Genomic DNA, 25,541 nt, shown 5'->3' on the forward strand with positions numbered 1-25,541 from the left:
GTTGCTAAAGACCAGTGACTTGAATAATGAAAAGAAAATATTTGCTTGCTTCTTCTGAAATAGAGTAATATTAATTTTTTTGGTCCTAAAATAAGGAGTATAAAACCTTTAAATATTATCAAGTTGCTCCACTGTGTAATGCAGCCACAGTGCATTAAGCAATTGTACTCAGCTTTTTGTGTAACATTTTTGATACAGCTTAAGTGAGATGTAGCTCTTCTTTCTCAAATAAAATCAATAAAATATTTATGGTGGGATATTATCAAAGGTAGGAGTTGAATGGTACTTCAGAAGTAATGTGATTTAATTACATTTTTCAGTGGCTTTTGTATATGCACATGAATGATGTCTTACTTTGCATAACTAGTACAGTCCTCCAGAAACAATATGTCAGAACGAAATATTAGTATCTAGTCAAAATTCCTACATGTCAAGTGCTGGAAATCTGCTGTGTCACTGCCTGCTTATAGTCATGACTATCTTATTACTCTATCCAAACATAATGAACTTAAAATACATTGATTCGAGATGGTAAAATATATATATATATATATATAGATACAACAATAGATTTGTTTAAGAAGAATACAAATAAAAGTAAAGCAGTCTGATGAAATATAATAATAATGCTACACTTCCTAAGGTCTTTTTTTATTGGTAAATTTTTCATGCAACTAATTAAAGCTGTGAAATATATATATGTACCTATGGGAAGGTGAACGATGTTCCTGGAAGTATTTTCTGCACTAATATGTTCATTGCTTGGCAGATAATTTAAATTTAATGAGGATGTGTAGCATTACTGAAAAATTATAATATGCATAAGGTCTGTTTTTACTTGGAGGCATAAGAATTAAGGAATTCAATTGTATAAGGAGAGTAAAGAAAAAAAGTGTGGTATTCTGTTGATGGATGAGAATGAGGATTTATTTTGAGCTTTAGTGTCCAGTCATCTTTTAATCTGTATTGTTTCTAACAGTGTTCTGTTTTTTAAACTCTTTTTTTGTCACAATACATGAGGAGTTCTTAAAAAAAATTGATATTGCTTCTTTTCTGTTCCTAATTTGTAGTGGGTCAAGACTAGAACGGAGCTGGTTTAGCTAGGTTTTGATTCCACTAATAAACAAAATAAGCCAACAAAATAATCTATTAAGATTAACCAAAACATTTAAATTAAAATCTTACTCTGAAAAAAGACAGCTTCAGATGAACAGAAGTAAAATGCCTTACCAAAGTCTGAGGGAGGTTGCCAGAAATTCTTGCACAAGTTCTTAAAGACTCTGCAGGCTGACCTAGAATATGGTTAACTATTCTATTGTCTAGTAATCTAGGAGTCTCCATCATGAAACAGGGCAAAAGAGAGCATCCAAAAGCATTTTTGGTTGTGATCACAAATACCCATTGGAAATCATTGGTATGCTTAGAAGTCATGATTTAAACAATACTTCAGCACAGGAATTTAGGGAGTTAAAAGGCAAATATTTTTTATGAGAAGCTCACTTGATATATATGGGAAGTGATCCAAAGTTTCTTGATATGAAAAGCTAATAAAGAATATACTTAGAAGAAATGCAGAAAGAGTGATTTGATAAGTAAAAAATGGATATCATGCAAGTTGATGAAAGATCAGATCCCGTGAAGAAGTAAACTGCTTTAGAGTGGGGAGTAAGGAGGTTGATGATAGAGTTTTGGTTCTGCTGTATATAGTTAAGAAGATATCAGAAGTTTTGGCAACAGCAGTTTTTATTGTAAAAGACTTCTTTTAAAGGGTGACATGAACAGAGAACTCCAGGGAACAGTTGTAAATAGTGCATTCTTTGAGCTTGTCAGTGGAAAGTCATGAAGTATAATAGCTTACAGTTTCATGAGCTGCAAATATTCTCGTAGTTCTGTTTTTCTATACTGTACAATGCATGAACCTGTAACAAAATAAAATAAAATAAGGGGTAATAAAGTCAGTCTGTTCAGCTCAGGCCTTATTCTTTTGGTTAATACCATAATCTGTGTCCAAATGGAAGAAAAAGCATAACACTATTGAAAAAAATAGTTATTCCATATGTGCCTATTAAGAAGATATGCAAACAGTTGCCATAGTGAATGATGCTAAATTGTCATTTCAATAATTTTGTACTTTCCCTTATAAGAGAGAGAAACTAGTTCCTTTAGTGAATGTATATATGTAGAGCCAGTTTTCTTCACTCATTTTTTCTAAGTTGTGTTAAAAAAAGCAATTGTGGGTGAGAATATGATAGCTCAATCTAAAAATGCATTTAAAATGCCCATAAGTATCGTGATTGTGCTTGCAACTGTTAATAGCGATTTTTTAGCAGTTATGATGGGAAAGAGATATCTTTTATATAAGGAATCCTCAAAATTTCTTGGAGAAATAACTTCATTAAGAAAAGAAGGTCTGTTAATAATTGATGTTAAATATCCATTGTTTCTTGGTTATGTTTTGTATATTTATTTGTTGTGGTATGTACCTGTTGTTCTAATGTTGTTTTAAACCTCTGTGAAATTTATGTGCAGTAAAATTAAACCTGAAAGACCAAGCTTGGTTGCTAAAAGATAATTTTAAATATGCTTTTTCCAGATACCTTTTGATATTTAATCCTGTGGAGCAAGAGCGATTTTCAGTGGTTTCAGTCAATGTGAATTCACCCAGAGTTAAATTACTGTCTCCTTTGGGAAAACCTGTTACTGTCCAGATAAGTGCTGTTTGGGATGGAGCAACTACAGTATCACATGAAGCTTATCAGGTATTCTACTTTAAGTAAAAACATTAAAATATGTTTTTTGACAGATACTGTAGCTTCATAGTTGAAGAAAATGTACAGTGTACATTTATTGGCAATTCTATCCTCTGTAGACAATACTATTAATTCAGTCATTTTACATTAAAAAAAAAATCTAAACAAAACAACTAAAACCCCCTAAAAAGTCAACATATATATGTTTAGAATTAATGTTTCTTAAGCTTAAAGCCGTTAGACTTTTGTGATACAATTTGCTGCATTTAAAGGATCAGTTTCAGCTGCATGCCTGGAAAATGCTGGCTGTGTGTCTTTTGCCCCCTCTCTTCCTCATTCGAGCTGCTTCTTCCCTCAAGTGCCAATCTGCACACACAGCCAGACAAGTCTGTGTGTTCCCAAGCACTCCAGCTGGAAGGTCTACGTGCAATGGCTTAAGCATTTACATTCAGATGTCCTCTTCCCTTCCAAGTAGTCAAGCTGGGCAGATATCTTCAAGCCCACCTCCTCCTTTTCATTTGAAGCAAAACTTCTGAGGATTTTGGAGTTGTAAACCATTACAGAAAATTATCCTCAATGATCATGGTGCACACCTGAAGTGTATTTCATTAAATTCTTAATGATACACTAATGGTGTATTACTGGAATAGTAATACTGTATTTCTTTCAGACTTATGTTTTGATTCCTTTTGACATGGGAACTTAATATTTCTGTGAAGCTTATTCAATAACTCTCAGTTGTGTTCCAAAGGGATAATTATTGTGGATAAACCCTGCTAAGCAGCTCCACCTCACACACCTGCTCACTCACTGTCTCAGTGAGGTGGAGGAAAAAGTTGGATGGGTAATGGTGAGAAAGCTAATGGGTAAAGGTGAAGCTGTGTACACCAACAAAGCAAAACAAAGAATTCATTCACTGTGTCCCAGGTTTGGGCAGGTGCTCAGCCATACCCAGCACAGCAGGGCTCCATCACATGGAAGAGTGACTTGGGGAGATCATCACTCCAAATATTCCCCCTTCCTTTTTTCTTCTCATAGCTTTTTATTGATGAATGTCACGTCACATAGTCTGGATATTTGGTCTCTTTAGTCTATTGGGGTCAGCTGTCCTGGCTGTGTCTCCTCCCAGCTCCTGGTGCACCCCCAGCCCCCTCCCTGGTGGAGCAGCAGAAAGGCCCCTGATGCTGCTTAAGCCCTGCTCAGCCATGGCTGTTAATCAGTGTGGTTAATACTGAAACCAAGCACCAAAAGTGACACCATGAAGACATTTAAGTTTATCCCAGCCAATACCAGCATAATAATTAGGATTTTTATTGCCTGTGGAAGAGGAAATGAAATTACTTGTCTGGACATTTCAAATTCTAAACAAATTGCTTTGGAGATGTACCTTGTATACTACTTTTCTGTGCAGATTATAGCTCCTAGGAAAATAAGAGACTGAAAATGAGACATTTGTTTATATTTAGTTATTTTAATTCATGCATTTTTAAATTTAAATTTCAAAATGAAGGGATAAGTAGAGTCAAAGTGCACTTGATCCAGTACACATGCATCTTCGATAAACAGCAAATATACTCAGAACTGCATATGACAGCATTCTTAACAAAATTTAAAATTATTATTGCATTAATATAGTGGTAATATTGATGCTTAGCAAATTAGTAATAGAGATGGTTTTTGTTTCTTAATTCTTCATATTTATTTATGGATTATGGGAAAACTCAGCCATCCTAAATTATTCAAGCAAAAGGAGTTATTCTGAGCATAAATTCATTATAATAAGTTTTTTTTTCAGTAATGGCTATTTATTTGCTCCCTATAGATCTCTTTTGTGGCCCATCTACCACCTCTTGGGATTGGAGTTTACCAGCTTTTGGAGGATGACAGTTCAGAAGTCGCTTTAGCTGACTATAACATATATGTTAGGAATAGCAGACAGGAGACCACAGATAGAATTTTCAAGATAAAAGAGATGCAACATTCTGTGGATAATATAATCTTAGAAAATGCATACATGAAACTGTGGTTTTCAGGAATGTCTGGATTACTGGAGGTATGTTATATTTTATTTCAATGCACTGTTTTCCTTTTTGTGATGCTTTATGGAAACCTAAGATGAATCTCTGTTCTTTTAGAAAATAAATACGAAAGAAGTTGGTAAAAATCATCAAATGAAGGTGGAGTTTGCTTGGTATGGAACTACCAGTAACCGAGATAAAAGTGGAGCATATCTCTTCTTACCAGATGGAGATGCCAAGGTAAACCTTCCGTTTGCAAAGAGATTCTAATCTTGAAGTAACTTAAAGTGTTTGGCAAATACAGATTGGAAGAGCTAGTTGTCCCCAAAACTGAAATAAAAGCTGTATGGCTGGACATAATCACATGGGCTATTGGAACTATTGGCTGAAGTTCATGCTTCCTAACCCTACATCAGTGTCAAAACACAATAGAAACTTGACAGTGTGGAAACCTTGAGAATATTTTTGCTTCCCCAAAAAACTTAAGATGCCATTCTTGAAAGAAATCCAGTGAGATGTGACCATTCATTATCAATAAAGTAAGCTCATTTTTCGTTTCTATGGTGAAAATGTGTATGACATGCTGATTCATTTCAACATTTTCACTTTTCTGATTTTTAGTTTTTTGGGTTTTTTAATTGTGAATGAGTTGCTTCTGGTTCAGAGCTTTTTAAGCTGATATTAGCATATTTAGTTTAGTACAGTAATTAAGATACTGAGTCCCAATTGGTGAATATAAATACAGAGTAGCAAGGAACTGTTCTGATTTAGTTCTCTAGTGTTATCTGTATTTTTAGCTCTGTAATTATTTGAGACCCACAGCTTACTCCTATTAGTTTTCAAATTGGAAATTCAGAAATGGCAGCATTCTTATAGTGACTTAATTACCATACAGAGTCTGCTACTTCCCTTTTGGAACTGGAACGGTGATATTTCAGAAGGCTAAAGATAAAATAATGAACATTTATGAAGCTAGCTAGTTGGCAGCATATTTCTTCTGAGTTTCTCTTGTGAAAACTCAAGTTGCATGCATAAGGCAAACTGTGAGTTCTATGCTGAACTTTTTGGGAAACATGCAAGAGTAATCATTCTACTATTTGGCGGGTGGGAAAGGTGTTTGGCTTTCTTTCTTTTTCTTTTATTTTTCTTATTTTTTTTTTTCTGTTTCCCCCTTTTATGTGTGTAAATCAGTCTGGAAGGGACAGAACAGTTTCCTTTTCTTTTAGCAGTCTTTCCTAGAAGCACACCTTTCCAGGTCCGTGAGTTGACAGTTTTGAAGTATTTAGTAAATTGAGTTCCGTAATTGTTTGCTTCAGAGATTTTCATCAGAGTTCCCTTATCCTTCATTTTATGTGTCATTTCATATTTCTTCATTTTATTCATTGTGGTTTTATGTGTGATATTGTGATCAAGTGAATACTTGAACAATATCACTTACAGTTTTTAATTTTTGCTTTTCACTAGCTGCCTGGTCACACTTTCATTAATTCAATTTTATATTCTAATTCACCTTTTGCTTATAAAAATAATTACTATATCTACCAGTTACGTAATTTTAACTGTACATTTAAGTAATTTGCTTTATGAAAATAATCTGGGCAAATTGAGGTAGCAAAATAGTTTATAGTATAGTTTAAATAGAAGAAGTCTGTGACATGTCTGCAAGCACAATTAGAAAAGAAAAATGAATTTAAAATACATTTTAAGTTAATGTTAAAAGGGTGCTGTTCAACGTTTGTAACATTTATGCAATAAAAATGAAAGTGCTATACTTCTGCAAATTCTGCTTCTTAATATTACACTTCACCATAAGGCTCATTTGGCTTGCTTTTTAATAACACTAATTAAATAACACTAATTAAACACTGGAAATAATAGTGGAATTCTACAGTAGTTTCTAAACCAGTTTCAGCTAATGCTTTCTGTCTTAAAAGAAATGCCATCTGTTCAGGGTTCTTAGTGTGATGTGTATTGAATAACTCTTTAAGTCCTTGTGTGAATTTGCAATAGGATAGATGGCAGGCAGTGTTCCTGATTTTGTGCTAGGTGTTTTGTTGTTCTTCTCTTATCTTCTTTACCCTATTTATTAGAGCAAAATTTGTAAAGAATTATTTGTTTTTATGTTGGGTTATTTTCCTTTAGTATGAGTAGAGTTATGTGTTTTCTTTTCCCTTGTTAGTGGTTTAATTTTTCATCTGATAAATGTTTTTTTACTGTATTTTCAGTTCTTCAATAGTCAGAAATTACTTTTCCTTGGTTTAATCATTTGTCTAGCCTTTGTGTTAAATTACAACTGTGCCAAGTCCAGAACAGAGGCACAGAGTGGGGACTCCATCCTGCAGTTCTAGGGAGATAGGACAGTCTTCATACCATGCCTTTGTTTTTTCTACAAAATCAAAACAAAAAGCAAGGCACCAGGGAAAAAGGCAGCATCTTAATTATTTTAAATTTCAGTGCAGTGTAACTCATTCGGAAAGAAGATATTTCCTTGGGCCTCACAATAAATGTAAACAAAAGGTCCTGTGCATGAAGGCAAAACATGTTTTTTATCTCCTATGATTTTGTGAATGTCCAACTTGGTTTTTTGTAGATCTGTGGAAAAAACCCCACAGTATTCAATAAACTTTGAAACAATTTAAATGTCTGCATTTCTTCCGTGTATTGAAGACAAGTCAAAATGTGATGGCTGCTTACTAGCCCTGCTTGGTATCAATAGGGAATAGAGCAAAGCAGTTTTTTCCAAAGCACCAGATGCTAAACGTTTGTGGGATCAATGTGAACAGTTGATTTTTTCGTTTTACAAGTAATTTTTTCAGTATCAAAGTGATGAGTTTTGGTACACTCAGATGAGGAAACTTTGATTCTCCCTCAGGCAGCTGGTTCTGTGATTCTAGGTACTAGTTCCCATAGGTACTTATGTACTAGCAGAATATATAAGAAAACAGATTTTTTTTTTCTCTTGCAGGATCTCTAGTGCTAGAACTAAAATACATGATATTAGCTCAGTCTAATCCCAACCCCTGCCAAATAAGGGGCAATCTGCTATAGAGAAACACCTTTTCCTGTAGGCTTTCTCTTGAGATTTTTTTTTTTTTTTTTTTTTTTTTTTTTTTTTTTTTTTTTTTTTTTTTTTTTTTTTTTTAATTCAACACTTTCTGGAGCATTTAATCTGTGGTTGAAAACTTTTCCCTGGGCACAGGTTTTTTGGCACCCAGACCAACAGTGTGCTGCACTACCAGAAATTTCCTGTCCACACAAAAATGGTTAGGAGTGCCTTACTTGTCTACAAGGGGAAAAGCTTATTGCCCATGCTTCATGCCTTCAGGCTGCAATATGCCGTGCCATTTTTGATACAAGTCAGTAAATATTTGGTGAAGGTATATCTTCAGTTATTTCCACCTTTTGGCACTTGTTTTGATGTTAAGCACTGTAATATACCCCAGGTATTCACAAGGTATTATTTTGTTCCAAATATTCTCCCTTAAAATTCCTAGCTAGTTTCTCCCAAGGCCTTCTGCTCTCTATCTTTCTAAAGGAAGGTTGTCTTTATTTCTCTCGAATAGGAGTACAGAAAGATGATTTCCAAACCCTTTGACCCATAGATCTGTTGTCTTGTTTCTAAAAAATACTGATTTCCAGGCTCAACAAAAGCTGCCTTGCCAGACTGCTGGATCTTGTACAATGGAATCCATTCCACTGGAGCTGAGGGGAGCAGATATTACAGCAGCTATTTATTTTAACTCTTTAGAAAGTGGAGTCTTCAGATTAACCACTGGATGTGAAACCAAAATATTTTTTATTCCAATTCAAGGTGTGAGTCATCACATATTGCTTGGTGCTGGAAGCTCCTGTAGTCCATGTTTTTTTACAAAGCAGTCTTAGCGCTGAATTGAGAAAAGGACTTTGCCAAATGAGTTTTGCAACTATTTGTCATTGTTTGCTCTTTCCACATTTTCTTAGACTTTCACATCAAAGGTACCTTTGTATTTTAGATCCAGTACCAGGACCATTTCACAGACCCTTGCATCTCACCAAGGATCTTTACAATGATACTAGAATAATTGCATATTCAATGCATAAAGGTGTTTTCCTGCTTAAAAGCCTAGTTGATTGAAATGCTTTTGGTGAAGCAAACCTGGGCAATTATCTCTTTATAAGTTCTGAACTTCTGTTATTTCTCCTGGTAACTATCAGCAAATCAGGTTCTAGGATTAGTACTTTTCTAAGCACTAAATACGGATTAGAATGCTCTCCTATTCTATCATTGCCATATTTTTACTTTTTTTCCTGCTTGTCCAACAATCAGGGAACATCAGTCATCCTTGAGAACTTGAGCATACATTGTATTGCCATTTTTTCTATCAGAAACAGCTTGTCTGATCCCCAAAATCATGTGGTAGCATCTGCATTTGTAATCCATCTTCTTTTGTGCCTTTTCTAGCACTGTGTCTGAATTGGAGACTTGCAAATTCAATGAATATCCTAGCAAAATTTACAAATTATTATTTTTTTAAAAATTGATTAGTTTCAGGCAATATCTGCAAAATAACAGTTCTTTTTCTAGCAGCTCATCTTTCTGTTTAGCTCAGAACAGTCTGTGTGGCTACCTTGGCCTTTAGAAAGAAGAGCTCATTTGGCTACATGTGCAGCCTGGAGGCTCAGGTGTGTGAACTTAATATTTGTGGCAAATCCCAGAATCTGAGAGCTGAGATATCAAACTCATTTCAGATTTCTGTGTATTTTGAAATCTGTTGTCAATACCATACTCACTTTTTGTACTAAAACAATCAATGGAAAAGAGTTTCTCCAAATGTTTGTAGGGGTTTTTTTGTTTGTTTGTGTGGGTTTTTTGTTTTGTGTTGCTTGTTTTGTTTTGATTTTTTTTTTGTTTTGTTTTTGGATTTTATTTTTTTTATTTTTGAAATTTAGGCTTGTTTTTTTTCTGATAAGTGCACAGCCTTTTTTATTCCTGTGTCACTCAGCCAGCATCTCTTCATTTTGCTGGCTAGCTCCAGTGAAAGTCCAGCAAGAAATACTCTTACAAACTGCAGAAGACGATAAGAGCTATATTACTTCAATAACAGAATACTTTGACAGTCTGCTGTCTGAGTGACATTCTCCTAGGTCACAGGCTTCTCCTGAAGACCTCAAGTTTTCTCAGTTCATTTCTCAGAGTTCCTTTAGGTGCTGTTTCAGTCTGTCTTTACTAGCTTGAATATCATCATATATATATATATATATATATATATATCTGTACACCTTGCAAGGAGGATTTTGAAGGGTTTGATTATTCTACCCTTTGGTGAGCCATCCAGTTCCTCCTCTGTAAGACTTTTAGCTTCTAGAAGCCATGTAGTCACAGATTAAATTAGTTTGTCTTCTCTGCCTATATATGACAGAAAAGCAAATATTGATCTTTTCTGCCACAAGGGGAGAATTCAGTCTACAGTTATGGATTTTGTCAGTTTTTCATGGAAATAAAAGGTTCTAACTTAAGATCTGGTCTTCAAATTTCTTTTATCTCAGTGTATTAGTTGATCTCTCTTATGTATCTCCTGAATACCATACTCCTTCTGTATTTCTCACCTAGAAAATGGATTTTGCATAACAGATAACATTTGTCTGTCTTATTGACAAGAGGAGATCCTATGGAAGTTTTCCATCATATTTTCCTGCAGACTATGAAGAAGTCCAAAAAACTGTTAGGAATTTTTTTATTGATTAACTGCATAAGATTTTCAGTAGGAAAATGCCCTCTCTCCCTACACCAAACAGTCGTTATTAGAGTGTAAGTAACTGTACATTTCTCTTCCAAACTCCTGTACAAAATATTTTTGTAGTTGATAATTGCAGAGTTTCCTCTTGTAGCTCTGGCAAAGTTCTTATTAAAGAGTATTCTGAAGCTCTAAGAGTAGGTATGTGACTAGAAAAGGCCCTTGAAATTCCATTTCAGTTTTTTCTTTTATACAATATTCTTGAAATCTTCCCTGTAAATGTACATACATTTATATGCTCAGAGAATATTGGATATTTTCCTGTACTTATTCTTCTCTAGTGTGTTTTGTCTCTGTGTATGTAAGCTTGATCTCTGCACTTCCTCAAGATATATTTGGTCTTTGGTGTCTGAAAGACTGTGCTCTGTCCTTATGGCCTTGCTATACACAGAAGTAAGACTGTGACCCCTTGAGAGCTTTCTGCATAGATGCCTCTGAATAATGCGTTTTTCAGAGGGATGGGGTTTTTTCGAGTGAAGTCTTTATTTGCAGCTGTTTTCCTATTGAAGTAGTTGCATGTATTGTATTTTCATTTTTGGCTTGTACACTCTCAACATTTAATTCACTTTTAGCTTTACAGCCATCCACTTATTTCCATCTGATGCACACAGTTTAGTGTGGGATCGACTGCTTTTTTTTTTTTTTTTTTTGTTAATGTCATTGTTTGCCCAGCCAAGAAAAATACTATTTTTATATTTATTAAATATTTGAATTTATTGACACTACATTTATGCAAAACTTAAAAATACTCACTCTGACTTTCTCTGTTCTTTTTGTAGCCTTATATTTTTACAGACCCACCTACCATAAGGGTTGCTCATGGGAAGATTTTTTCGGAGGTTGTTAGTTTTTTTCATCATGTGACTCATACCGTTCGGCTGTATAAAGTCCAGGGTAAGAGCTGTGAAATTCTGTCTCTCTCAGCAGTTACTTTACATCACTGTGGTTTTTGGATCCTACCTGCTTTTTTAATATTTAAATGCACTTCTGCACCAGAGCTCATGAGACTGAAGCTGCATTGACTACAGTGCACTGTGATTCCTCTGAGTGCTGTGCCAGTCACTAAGCTGACATGCTGAAACTCAACAGATTTGTTGGAGATACCTCTCCAGACTTTACTGACTCATTTGAATGATGTAACTACCTGTACATTTTGAAAATCAGAAAAAAAAATCCCAGAAATACCTTGTTGATAATGTAAAAACATAGTTTCTTTCACAGTTTCACATTTTCTGATGGAAGGACAATATACATCAATGGCCTTAATAGAGAAGTCTAGTTTACTTCAGGCTTTAGTTATTTATGACCTCCCTTTGTATGTCCTTTATCTGCTTGGGAGAGCTCATGACAGAATTGTCTGTGTCTGTTGAGAGGCACTAGCATCAAACATCAACTTTTTGGCTCTTATACATAACACCATACCAGTTTTCCTTTGTTTTCTTCAGTAAGGCTTTCAGTTGTTTGTTTCTTTACTGTTCACCTACTGATTTCCAATGAAATTCTAGGTAAATTCTAGTAATTTTGGAAACACTCTACACTTCCAAATATGATTAAATTGGCCACTGAAAAATGTAATAGAAGGAGGAAATCATGGTGCACTTTCATACAATTATTTTCGTATGGAAACTTGAGTTAACCTGTTTAAGTGTATCTTTCTGAATTGCAGGACATACACTTTTCAGTTATTCATTGTTTATATTTACTGGAATTATTCTGAAATAAGGGATCACTGATAAATGTTTTCAGTTGAAGGAACTTACATGTTTTTTATTACCAACTTTATTGTAGAAGTTAAAATTGTCTTCACAATTTTAAAATCCTATTTATCACGTTGAATTATTTTTCCTAAACAACTTAAAAAAAAAAAAAAAAGAAAAAAAGTAGTTATAATTACTTTGAAAGTTTTGTTTGCTCTTTTCCTTCTCTTTTTCAGGTTTCAAAAATGGTATTGACATCATATGTTTGTTTTTGTTTGTTTATTTGGGGTTTTTGGTTCTAGTTTTATTGTATTTCAGTCTAGAACTAAAATTGATTCAGATGCTTCGTTTCTGTGATATGTGTACATTGAAGTTTGAAGTTGCTGGAGTTTACACATATGGCAAAAGCTGATCAGAATTCTCTTGGTAGCTGATACAGTAATTGTGGATCAAACATTAATTCACACTCCTTGGGAGCACATGCCAAGAGTTTGCATAGTAATTCCTTGCTGAAGATCCTAAGGAAACACAATATATATTCAAGACTATAGTTTCCTCCGCAGTTATAGTTATTCAGTGACAAATATTTAAAGTCATCCTAAATGAGAAAAGATAACCTGAAGTCAAGAGGAGCCAGGTTGCAAAGAATGTGGAAAGAAAGTTTTGTTCCTGTGTGTGTTTTAGTAAATTAGAATTCTCAGCAAAGAGGGTACTTATATAGGAGGATATTTATTGTAGTGAAGTTTCTTTTAGGGTGAGGTTGTTATTTTAATGTGGATTATCCTGTAATACTCCTTTTTCTTTAATTTGCTGCTAAATGCCTGCTAGAACTATTTTATTTGCCTTTCACCGTTCACAGAAAATGAGTTGTCAGTGAAAATCGCTTGCCAATTCCTAACAGTTAAATTTATCTTTCCTTGTGAGTGTACTGTCTACTTTTTCCTTTAGTTTTTCTGACAATTTTAAAATTCATCTCAATGTTTAAGTACTTGCATAATTACATATGTAATGTGTACGTGGGTAAGTCCTGTACCATGCTTCTAGCTTTCACAAGGAAAAATGATGCAAGATTTATTTTATGTATTGTCTGTTTGCTTTTTGGTGTGTTTTAATTTAAATATCTTCAAGAGTTCTTTTTCAAAGTTTAAGATTTGATAGCTTTGCGTCATTTTTTTGATGAGGTCTATATGCTTGGCTTTGTAAGGGGAGTTATTTATATAGCATTACTTCAATTAAAATACAATATTTTGAAGTCTTACTACATATCTAAAATAACAAAACATTTGGAAAAAAATCAGTATGTGTGTGTGTATAAATACAGCTTGATTTTAAATAAGGACTTGGTCTCCTATTGTAACTTACCTGCTTGCCAAGGGGTAGCAGGACTCATTGTGTAATTGATCCAGCTGTTGGATGTACTCAAAACTACTATTTTGGGAAAAAAAAATAGCTTTTACCACTTTTGGTTTTAAAATTCTGTTGATTTTGGGCAGAAAATACTCTGGGTTGACATCTCTGTTCAGTAATTGACCACTGAGTGATTTTTAACTTCTGCTGCTATTTACATATGGTTTTGATATTGTTTTGTTAATCTTTTTATCAGAAGCTTGGCATATTTTATTTTCTTTATAGTTGTATGTTTGTAGTATCTCAAATTATACAGTACCAAAATGATGACAGTCTAAACTAAAACATTATATTCTTCTTCCGTGTACTAATGCTTTTAAATATTTGGAAAAAATGCTTGAAATATTTGAAAAATCTATTGCTGGGAGCATTAAAAGTGGAGTGCATAAATCCACATTTTCCAGACTGGATTTGGGAGAAGTAATTAACTGAACCAAGTGTTTTTAATTTAGCATTGAAATAGCCACTTTTAATAGCCACTGGTAAATGTTAACATTTTAACAGTTGCTGTATTTCTGCAGGTGGCATTCAGATTCTAAAACAGATGAGGAAACAAATATGTATCTCTGTTCTGTTTGGTGCAAATCTTTTTGCAATCATTAGTCCCATTAGACTACAGAAAGGGTAGAAGTGGTGATGCTAAATGATGGTATGATTCCACTCCAGACTGAGACTTGAACTGTTTGAAAAGGTCAAGTTATTATTAAAGGTATTTAATTTTCAGCACAAGGCACTGCAGAAAAAAAAAATCTCACTTCACAACTTGTCTGAATTTTCAGACACCTAATCCTTCTTTTAATAAAAATAACCCTTTTCCTGGCAACAAAGTTTTATGTCCTGCTTGTGGTTGTTTCAGTTCAGATTTCTTAGTTCACTGTCTTAAGGAAGATTCTCACTCCATTGATTAAAGGAGCTGGTCACAGTTTCAGCTGAACAGTTCTATCAAGGAGCTGGTAGCTTCATTCTTGTCTGGGAATGATGACATCTCCTTAAGAGTGAAGGGGAGAAGTGACTGACCAGGTCTTGTTCTAGCATATTTATTTAAAGATAGCACTGTTGTGTTTTATTTCCTACTGATTTACTGGAACCCACTTTTGTTCTTACCATGTGATTACTCCTGTTCCTCTTCAGTGCTCTCTTTCAGATTATCTGTTCAATTAGAAATATTGCTCTATCTTCTGTTATATAACTGAACTGTATTCCAATATCTGGTTAGATATAACAGAAAACAAAAACTAGATCTGTGTCCTGGGAGCACAGTCATCCTCATACATGTGTTTTAAATGTGTTTTAGAGGTTTTAAATGCATCTTTTTCATGTAGGTTTGGAAGGTCAGTCTCTTGAAGTTTCCAATATTGTGGACATTAGAGGAGAATACAATCGTGAACTTGCAATGAGAATTTCATCTGACATAAACAGTCAAAATAGATTTTATACTGATCTTAATGGATATCAGGTAATTACTGTCTTTTGATAGTAAAATCTTAGGGTGTCAGGTTTTAACTGTCTAAATGTAAAGAGCTCATATTAAACAAGCTCTCATGTCAAACTTCTCTAATTATTTAAAAGGAGAAATGCTTGTTAAAAATGTACTTGTTACAAAATTTGATGTAGACCAGACTAAGAAGTAATTCCTTTATATCCTTTTTAAGACAAGAATTATGATACAGCAGGTTATGACAAGTTACCATGTAGTTGCTTTTATATGTGCATGCCTTCTCTCCCACTGGTTTGTTTAATTTATTAAAACCCATTGGATAATACAGTGATAAGTATTCATAAGAGCCAGACCTAATGAACAGCTGCTTGCTGCTGGGTTGGAAATAAATGGATGTGTATTTTGGATGTATTATGCTTTTTATACATCTAAGGAAAGGGCTATTGTCTTAATTTGAACTGTGCAGCACGCACAAAAGAGAGAAAAATTGTTTTTCCTTACGTTCCTTTCTTACTAAAAATAGTTTTTCAAATAGAAGGAGATCATGACTCCTGAGTAAAAGACTACTGGTTTTTCAGTTACTGGTACTATTTTTTATTGCTGGAGACAATATTTAAACATAAAAATTATTTTAAAACTACTACTCATTTGTCATTTACCATTCAAGAATTTCAGCAGCACTTCAATAAGTGCCCATTATAAACCAACAATTTCTTTTTTGCTACCTTAAACCTATTCACTGCTTGCTCTCTAGAGCAAAAGCATTTTTCTCTCATTTTATAGCAGTGATTATTCCTTTTTGTAGATTCTCTTTTTGTAGGTTCCCTTGATAAATCTTTCACTTTTTTTTTTTTTTTTCATATTCTTTGATCTAAAAGTACATTGAAGTTACCATTTCCAAAGTGGTAATTTTAGCCACCAATCTCCAAAAAGTTAAATAATACAGCTGAGTGAATGCTTTCGTGGCAGTTGTTCTTCCAAAGCACATGGGATAAATGTCTGAAAATGTCTTTGAAATTTAATTGCATAAAAAGAATGTGTGTTTTTGAGGTTTGTGTTCGTGTTGCAGATCCAGCCCAGAGTGACGCTGAGTAAGTTGCCTCTTCAAGCAAATATCTATCCTATGACTACCATGGCTTATATCCAAGATGTTGGCGTTCGTTTGACACTTCATTCAGCTCAGTCTCTAGGTGTTGCAAGCTTGAAAAATGGTAAATATAAGATGATAGATATGAGGAAGGGCTCTCCTCCATGATATTCTGAAATAGTTAATTTAGAGATTACCATACTTATCTACTAGCATTTGAAGAGAGGAAATGAGTTCCTCCAACTCTGACAAGTTTTAGAATATGTCCATAATAGAGGAGGAAGATGTTGGTCCCACAGGAAATCCTGTCATCTTCAATCAAAGTTCTCTCTCAAGCTAGAGGCAGAAGAAAAAGACAGGAGGAGCAGTTAATTGCCAGAACCAGCTACTTTCCACCCCAAAAATCTGGTGGAACTCAGGAATGAAGTAGCTAACTAAAGGGTTATTGTTTTTTGTACTGTCCTGGTGAGGAGGACTTAGGAAAGATGCTGATCATGTCTTTTGTTCTGTTTGTTTGCTTAAGTGTAGACAATATTAGTCTTCAGGTATAGACAGCATAGCCTAACATTCCTGTCAAGGAAAAACATCAGCAGCTCTTTTGAATATTAGTGATAGTGAAATAAAGGATAAATATGACCCTAGATAAGAGTGAACATACCTCTGAAGCACAATGATACCTCACAAATTTAATGGAGTACTTTGACAGAGTTGATGAATATGTTGACAAGAACAATCAATTCGTATTAAGAATTCCAAAAGAGACAGTCTTGCTCCTTGGTGCAGAAAAGGGTATGATAAATGGCCTGGAGGACTGGAAACAAAGGACAGTTATTCAGTCTATCAGAATGGTGGAGGTACTCAAATAAAGCTAGAGGTAGTGGGCAAAATAATGTGTAGACTTCGTAACTTAAGATGCATAATTCCTTGCTGTAATATACATTGCCAGCTGAAATGTATATGGTTTTGAACAATAATTGAATGAATACTCTGAAGAGAAAGAAAACTGCACCAAAATGTACTTCCCAGTTTCTTTTAAGAAAAATATCATAAATACTCTGTTCTGACAAAAGGTGAATACCATGCTGGATTGGTGGCAGTATTTGGAAACCTAACTCACTTTAGGACAAGAAATTAACATTGACCTATAGAATGATGCTTTAATAAAACCACAGTGGAAAATATCAGCCTTTTGTTCCAAATTGCATTTTTTCATGCCTCCCCTCACTGGAAACCCACCTCCTATTAGCCTGATCTTGTGAATGACTCTGACACCACTGGTGTTATGCACTCTTTGAATGGGTATTGAAGACTAAATTAGTCTGCAGTGGATCTGTTACCTGGTAATTGTGTCTGTATTTGTCCTTTGACTGTCTTAGTTTCTGCTCTCTGCCATCAAATTAGGGAAGTTCAGGCTAGAACCATTTGACATTTTGCAGTTAAGCATCAGGAAGAAATTGACCTTCTGTGAGCACTTTTTTTCAATTTTGTCATAGGACATTATAGGCTTTCACCTACTCCAGTTAAATAAAGGAGCAACAGATGTATCCCATACCTGACATGACATTGTTTTCTTGACTCTTTCACTCTTTGACAAACCATATTATGTCATTCAAGATACATCAACATCAAATATTTACTCTGTGCCCACTAAGAAAAAGAGGAGAGTGAATTAATCTAATTTATCATTAATTAATATTTCATTAAATTACTAAATTGGCTACCTTGTCCTGAAGGCATGTTGGATTCCTCAAAAAATAATAGAAATTAAGCTGAAGGTTCAGTAGTTGTTGAATATCAAATGCTTAATGCCATTTTTTCTGAAGGCCTTTCAGGATCCCTCATGGAAGAAAATTTAAAAAATCATACATTTTAGGCAAGCAACCCTCAGCAGCTGTGTGCCTGTGTCTGAGACACAAGCATATAGACACAAGGTGTGTCTCAAGGCATAACCCACCATCTGAAAGTTACATGAGCAGCACCTTTGTTCAAAATAGCAGGTTTTTTCTTACTAATTGTCAGCTGATTTCTGTCCTGGATAAACAAAATCTGTTTGTACTTGAGGGAAATGAAGAACAAGTATTTGAGAAAATCGAGTAAGTGTCTGTACAACACTGAAGCAAAAAAAAAGACTGCCTTAGTAAGCAGCCTTTTCTAGAAGCTTAAATTGTGAACTTCTTATTCAGGATACAAGCACTTCAGTCTTCCAGCTTTATTTAGGAAACAAGTACCCTTGCTTGAAGATTCAGTGTGCAAAAAACATAACAGCCTTAATTATGTTCCCCAATCTAGTTTTCATTCTGGAGATAGACACTTGAAAAAAATGTGAACCTCATTGTCAAGGCCACATATAAATTAACATAATGCTTAAAGAGCTGTTTTGAGTGGCTGTGCTGCAGTTCAGTATAAAATCAGAATTTCATGCTCAGTGCTTGTCCTGTGTAAAGTTATTTTCTATTCCCACAAATGAGGTTATCTATAGAAGAAGTGATCATGAGTATTTATGTTGGTACCTATTTTTCCTTGTGGCTTCAAATGTGAAACAAAAGAATGGAGTGCAAGGTGAAGATGGTTCCTCTACGGAATGTCTCTCACTACAGCTGCAGCTACTTGGGGGTGATTCTTATCTTGGATGTTTGATTGCCAAGTATCTTTGCTGCAAATAGTAGTTAATGGTAATAATTTAATGGTAATAAACTAATGGTACTTAATGGTAATAACTTTTTTTATTAAACTATCTTATAAACTCTGAACATAAAAATTGCTGGCCATTCTGCAGAAAGGCCTGTAAAAAATTTTTCAAATGTTATACACACAGTCCCAGTCTAGTGGCATTAACAATTTTCATAATCAGTCCTAACAATATTGATCAGCCCTAACACTTCAAGAATAATATTGCGATTCTTTAAAAGAAAAAAGTTAAATTTTAAAGCAGGTTATTTATGTTTAATAGAACCCTTATATATTCTTGACACTGGTATAATCCTTGTGTTGCTCTTTCAGGTCAGCTGGAAGTGATCATGGATCGTCGGCTCATGCAGGATGACAACCGTGGCCTTGGACAAGGTGTTCAAGATAACAAGATTACAGCTAATGTCTTCCGACTGCTGCTGGAGAGAAGGCATGGAGCAGATGGGGTAGGATCCACTGTCCGAATTGCTTATGCCAATTAAGATGTAAATATTGATTTCTGTTGCTGCAGCAAAGAACTCAGTAAAGAAATTACTCCATGAGCTGTAGAACTAAGAAAATGTATCTTCCAAAGGAGTTTTGTCATCTTGCTTGCATATTCTGCCTGTAAAGACTTCATCTCTCACTATTCCTCACATAAATCCTGCAGTACCTACTTCCTGACTCACACTTCAACATACGAGTGGGGTACCATTGTGGAAGTCTCCTTTTCCTTTTTAAATTATTTTCTTACTGAACAATCTTTTAAAAGCTGCTAATTAATGTGAGCTCTGCTTCTTAAAGTGTTAACTGAGTCTAAACAAAGGTTGACAAATTATTTCAGTTGAATGGATAGGAAAAGAAAAGCTCCTATTAATATAATTTTCATAGGAAATAAAATTCAGGTGGAAACATTTAGATGCCAAACATAAATCCTTTTCAGTTTTTTATGATTCTAGGAAAGTTTTATTATAAGTGTTTTTTTTTTATTTGCACGTCTCTCCGTTTGCACTTTGTGTCTTTGTCTTTTAAATAGCCTCAGTTTTCTTTTAGTTCTTTGTATTTTCCCTTTGTGTTTTTTTTTACTTTGATCATTTTTGAGACAGACGAAATCATAAGTACATCTTTATACTGAGGCAGAAGAATCATGATGACAGTGCTGGGTATATTTTAAAACCATTCCATAGCTAAAGATGAGAGGTTGTACGCGAAGCTCCTAATGAATATGCAGATAAATTGGAATTAATTCTGGTTTATAATGGATATCATTAACCACTGTGAGAGGATGGTAATATCAAGCTTAAAGCTAATTTTCACCATCTAATGATTGACAGTAGGGGTATTTTTTCAGGTTGTACATGTCATTATGATTTTCTAGTTCCTCATCATGTATAATGCAGGCTGCATATTAACTGCATTTATCAGTGTGATGTGCAGCTACCCAAGCTAACTTGAGGTCAGCAGCAGTCTGACTGTGGCAACAACATGCATTGCACAGGTTAATCCATCCTCGCAAGAGGAAACCTGCAGAGAGATCTATACTGCCACCCAAAAATTTCTTAGTGCCCAGGGTAATTTGTGTTGTATTAAATTAGGATGTGGACCTGGTGAGTAAGAATTATTGGACATGGAAATCTATGCTTACATTAGCAAAGAATTTGAAAAAATAGAAGCAGATCAAATCAGTTAGTGCCATAATGCTTGCAGTGACATTGTGCGCAGTCTTGGTGCTTCCTGTAGAACCATAAAATAGCTCACTAAAAGGTACCTCTGGAACTTTTCCAGTCCACTCCCTGCTCAATGCAGTCTATTTTTGTGTGTGAATAGACATAAAATGTTAGTCATCCATTCAGACCATAATCAAGATGTGATGAGTAAGGTCATGTTTGGTGCCATACTTCCAGGGGAGCTCCTTGGTTACTTCCTTCTAAAAGGAAACTGGTCCACACACACTGAGATTGCTCTGCAAAGTAACACAGTGTCCCCTTAAGTGGGGCTGGCCATAAGTTCAATTTCAGAACTGCTGCTTCAGACCAAAACACTCCATTGGAAAGCATTTTGAAGTTACCTCAGCTGGAGTAAAGGCAGCCTAAACAACTCTCAGATTTTTTAGTTAGTGAATCTGATGTGTGTCTGCATGTGTTTGCCAGCTTGTTTGTTATTCAAGTCAGGTATCATCTCAGCAGAACAGCGTAATTCCCTTTGTTCATTAAAATAATCTTTCTTACAGATTTGAAAGATTCTGTGCAAGTTATTGAGAATCTTTTAAAGGAGAAGGGGCAACCAAAATTTTTGGAGATGTTTTGGAAATCTATCTTCCAGAATCTTTCTTTCCCTATAACTCTTCATGATGAGCTTATAATGGTTTTAAATGGCTGCAGAGCACTTTGAGGGCAATTGGTTATTATACACTCTTGAAGGGACTTCAAAGAAGGTGGAATCAGAACTGTGGGGGAGTAGGCAGTCTAAGAAGTGTTGTCCCAGCTGATCCAATGTACACAAGCCCCAGTAGCCAAGCAAGATGTTTTAAGGGAGCATTCTCTTTCTGGTATTGAATCTGGAATTCCCTTTCATATATTTAGAATGTTCTAGAATTTTGTTTTTCAAAATGTATCTGAACATTCATATCATTTTCTGATTCATGTTACTGTTTCACTGTTAAATTAAGAGTTCTCTTTGTTTCACTAGGTGTGCAATCATACCTTCTTTTTTAGCCCTGTTGTAGTTGTTATAACTATCAGAAGGTAGTTGTTATAATAGCTTGAAAATAACCATGTCAGAAAAAATTGCTATGAAATTATATGCAGTTTCTGTATGTGATTCATACACTGACCCTGATTTTGTTGTCAATTTTATTATTGGGCTCAGGAGCCACTGGAGGAGAAAGTTTTGACCATTTGGCAGCTTTGCCATTACAAGCTCTTCTTAATGGATTTTCCAAAACATTTCATTCTATCTTCTCTCAAAAACAATTCTGAAGAACAGGCTGCTTTCTGCTCTTTGGGAAACTTCCTGTAAAAGGAGACTATGTGAAGTGTAACACATGCAGTTATTTAAAATTAGTTTAAAAATCTGTGCAACACTGGTAAAGTTACTGTGGAGAGTTTTTGTTATCACAGTACCTACGAACTGTTTATTTTAATTTATATCTCCAATATAGTTTTTTCCTTTCCAAACTCCACCCTGAACAGTAAATTTTAATGTCAGCATCAGACCACAAGTGTCCTGAACTATAAGACTCACATGTCCAGTGGGTGTATAGAGTGAAATTCTTAATAATTCTTAATAATTGTTGGCATATTCAGTCTGTATTCTAATAGATTCTTAATCCTAACACTAACCCTAACACTGGGTTTTGGCTCTTGAATTCTACCTCAGCTTATTTTTCAACTCAGCTTATTTATAAATACTCATTCAGATATTGTCTCTGCAAGACTTCAGGTTGATATGTTTTGCTGGAGATCTTTTGATTTTGTATTTGTGGGGAGGAAAGACGTGTTTATGTTCATATTTTATTTTCATTGTTGGATTTTTTCCCCCAAAGATGGATACTAAAGTTTTATTCACAATGACAGTATTGTTTGTTAAGTGAGCTGTGTTTGTAGTAAGAGCTGGGCAAATCTCATTTCACTTTATTTTATACTCACCTCATTTATTGATAACTGTGTTCCTTAGGCTTCAGATATTTTTATATAATTTCTACATGCATCTTTTTCTTCTGCTAGATGTAGCTAATCCTTCTTCTGTGTTCATTTTCTCCTTGCAAGCGTTTTTTCAGCTTGAATATCTCTTTGGATCATCTTCTAAGACTGTCTTCTCTTTCTTCAGATTTTTAACTAAGAACCAAATGTCATTTTTAAATCAAAAGGATCAATATTTAGCTGAGAAGGAAACTGAATACAGTTTATTAATACTTGTTAAAACAGTAAATGTTTCTGTCTTTTTGAAAATACAGATTATTTTATATTCATTATAAGTTTTGAAAAGATAAGTGTTAATACCGTTTTATTTTCTGAACCCCAGATTTCTGTTCACTGTTTTCTACCATCATTGAGAACAGGATAAGCTCTTGCCAATCTTCTGGGAAAATGTGGTATCAGGCCCCTTCCACTAGCCTGGCATGGGGCATTTATTTAGGCATTAATGCCCTCCTCATGTGCCATTAAATAATATAAATGCTAAGAAGAATTAGAAGAGAAGAAATAAAATTGGCAGGAAAGACTATAACTGAAGTATACTTTTACTTTTATTGCCAAGGAAACATGTCATACTGTCTATCTGCTTTTCTCATCACTTTCATCCGGCTGTATTGATGTCTGTGTATTTATTGGCCTTAATAATTGTGGTGATGTGCTTATGATCATGGTGACTAGATACTTTCTTTTCCATCTGCACTCTTCCACAGACCAGTGATCAGATGTTCTCCAAGTGATCTCTTTACAGAACATGATTTCTCTTATGGCATCTTATTGAACATTAACCGTACTAGATGCAGTCACCAAAGGAACAGTCATAGGTGGAGCAATGGAGCATTTGGTACTGATGAGACCATGAAAGGGAGAAAATTAGATTGTTCCTGGTATGAAACCCAACAAGATGGATCAGCAGAAATTGCCTTAGAATAAGAAAATTTTGGATTTTAATTTTTTTGTTTTTTTAAACAAGAGGCTAGCTATGGGATGTTTGTTACAGCTGGCACGGGAAGGGAAAGAGAAGGATTGAGGAGTAAGAAGTGGGGAAAGTAGGGGTAAAAGGGACATAAAGGGCTCTGATGAAGTCCAGTGCTTGATCATCACAGCCCATTCTGGATTATTATCTCTGATTTCTGCACAAGTACCCAACCCAATCTTTTCCAAATCTGTCTGATCCATTAGCCAGCTTCAGGTAAGAGTAGGAAACGAACAGAATAAGAGGTGTGTGTGATGTGTGTGGCAGCTGCTGGGGAGAGGTACATTATTGGACTGAGGAACCAGTACCACTGACTTCCAGGTACTGGCAAGACTTGTATTTTCTGTGTGTGCCTGCAGACAGCAGACTGCAAGCTGACAGGTCACAGACCAGCTCCTGGAAGAAAGTGAACTCTGCTCTGGTAAATCATAAGGAAGCAAAGGTCCAGACCTGGATATCAGAAGGGCTTAAAGTCCACGCTGAGGTGTCAGTGGTCGCTGAGGGTTCTTGTGAATCAAGAACATCAAGGTCTTGAACTCCAGACCTGGCCAGCTAGGGGCACAATCAGGTTTGGATTGTCTGTTCTACTTCTGTTGCCCAAGTGCTCTGCTGGTCTAGGTTCTGTCTCTGCTCAGATGTGTGGATGGCCATGTGTTTCCATGCATGCCTGATGATTAATGCTCTGCCTTTCTCCTGCATGGTCTTGGAGGAGCAGAACCACAGCAGGCTCCCATCTATCAGCCTGGAATGAGAGGAGTCATCTCTTGTTGGAGACTACCAAATTTGGCTCTAGCAGAATGGGAAAAATTCCTCCTGTGGATGCAGATTTCCCTGGATTTGGTTATGTGCAACAGTCCCAGATTTGCCATCTGCAGTTTTAGTGCCAACTAAGCATCAGCACAGAAAATATGTGGTGATTTTAGAGTCACTAAGCCAGCATCCAGTCTTGTGGAAATTTTGTCGTGCCTCAGAATTTTTATTTCTTCTAATAATCTTCTTCTATAATCAGCCTCCAGGAACCCTTTTCAGCTAGAGTGACAGACATGCATTTCCAATGCATTTCCAATAACAATGACCAAGTTAGTTGATAGAAAATTTTCCATTCCCTGAGGTAAAGAGATTAAGTCAAGTTTAGTCCTCTCTCATGAATCGCCCTTTGCTGGTCACTTCAATAGCTATCAAAAGACCCAAAGCACTCCAGACCATGGTTCTTAATTAAAGGACTTGAAACCTATTGCAACAAAACAAAACAAAACCATAAAAAACCAAAGAAACCTACTTTGATATGCAAAAATGCAACATAATTGATGATTTTTAAATGTAGACAAAAATGGATATACAAACAATTCTAATTCTTATATTTATCTGTATTTTTGCCCCTCAGCATTTCAGGAAATAATAATGAATTTTCTGAATAAAATTTCAGAAAATAATCTGGTATTAGTGTCCTTGCATATAGTCTTTTTAAGATTCCAAAATATCTGCGTCTTCAGTACTCATATTTGTGACTTATTTCTGGTTGCAACTTACCCAGTCTTTTCTAAAAGTCTAGTTGGCCTAAGCTTGCATTTTTTACAGAGATTACCTGAAGATTGGTCTGCTGAAGATTTTTGTGCACCTTTGAGGTCTTAGATGTTCTGAATCCTGCCACACAGAGATCTTCCTATCACCTTATTTGATTTCCACACACAAAATTCCCTCTGCAAAAACCAGCCATTTTCAAACCTGCCTAAAGTCTTGGTCACTATTTTCTTTGACAGATGCACTCTTGGACATTGAAAAGGAATTATTCAGCTCAGAAGAGTTAATCCAATTTATATTAGTCATTAATTGCTAGTTGTTGTATTAGGGGTGTAAGACCCGTTATTTTTCGTCTTTCCATCCTAGGAGTTGTTACAGGCATGCAAAAATCTAGTTCTGGGTATTAACCTCAGAGGAAAGGGAATGAATCATCCATCTCTGAAGGATTTTCAGAACTTGTCAGACTTTGAGTCTTCTTTTTGTATTACAGTGTGCAACTCTGAATAAATTTAAG

General features: G+C 35.1%; 1 protein-coding gene across 1 annotated transcript in view; it reads left to right on the plus strand.

Moving 5' to 3' along the window:
• The window catches only part of MAN2A1 (mannosidase alpha class 2A member 1), a 107,119-nt gene that overhangs the window by 71,319 nt on the left and 10,259 nt on the right, over positions 1–25,541 (plus strand). The window contains exons 13-19 of the mRNA XM_079331052.1: positions 2,594–2,759; positions 4,573–4,803; positions 4,886–5,008; positions 11,322–11,436; positions 14,969–15,102; positions 16,154–16,295; positions 19,172–19,305. Of these exons, the coding sequence (XP_079187178.1) occupies positions 2,594–2,759; positions 4,573–4,803; positions 4,886–5,008; positions 11,322–11,436; positions 14,969–15,102; positions 16,154–16,295; positions 19,172–19,305 (1,045 nt within the window). The remainder of the gene's footprint in view (positions 1–2,593; positions 2,760–4,572; positions 4,804–4,885; positions 5,009–11,321; positions 11,437–14,968; positions 15,103–16,153; positions 16,296–19,171; positions 19,306–25,541) is intronic.

The sequence above is a fragment of the Erithacus rubecula genome (assembly GCF_903797595.1).
Source record: "Erithacus rubecula genome assembly, contig: SUPER_Z_unloc_2, whole genome shotgun sequence".
Lineage (NCBI taxonomy): Eukaryota > Metazoa > Chordata > Aves > Passeriformes > Muscicapidae > Erithacus > Erithacus rubecula.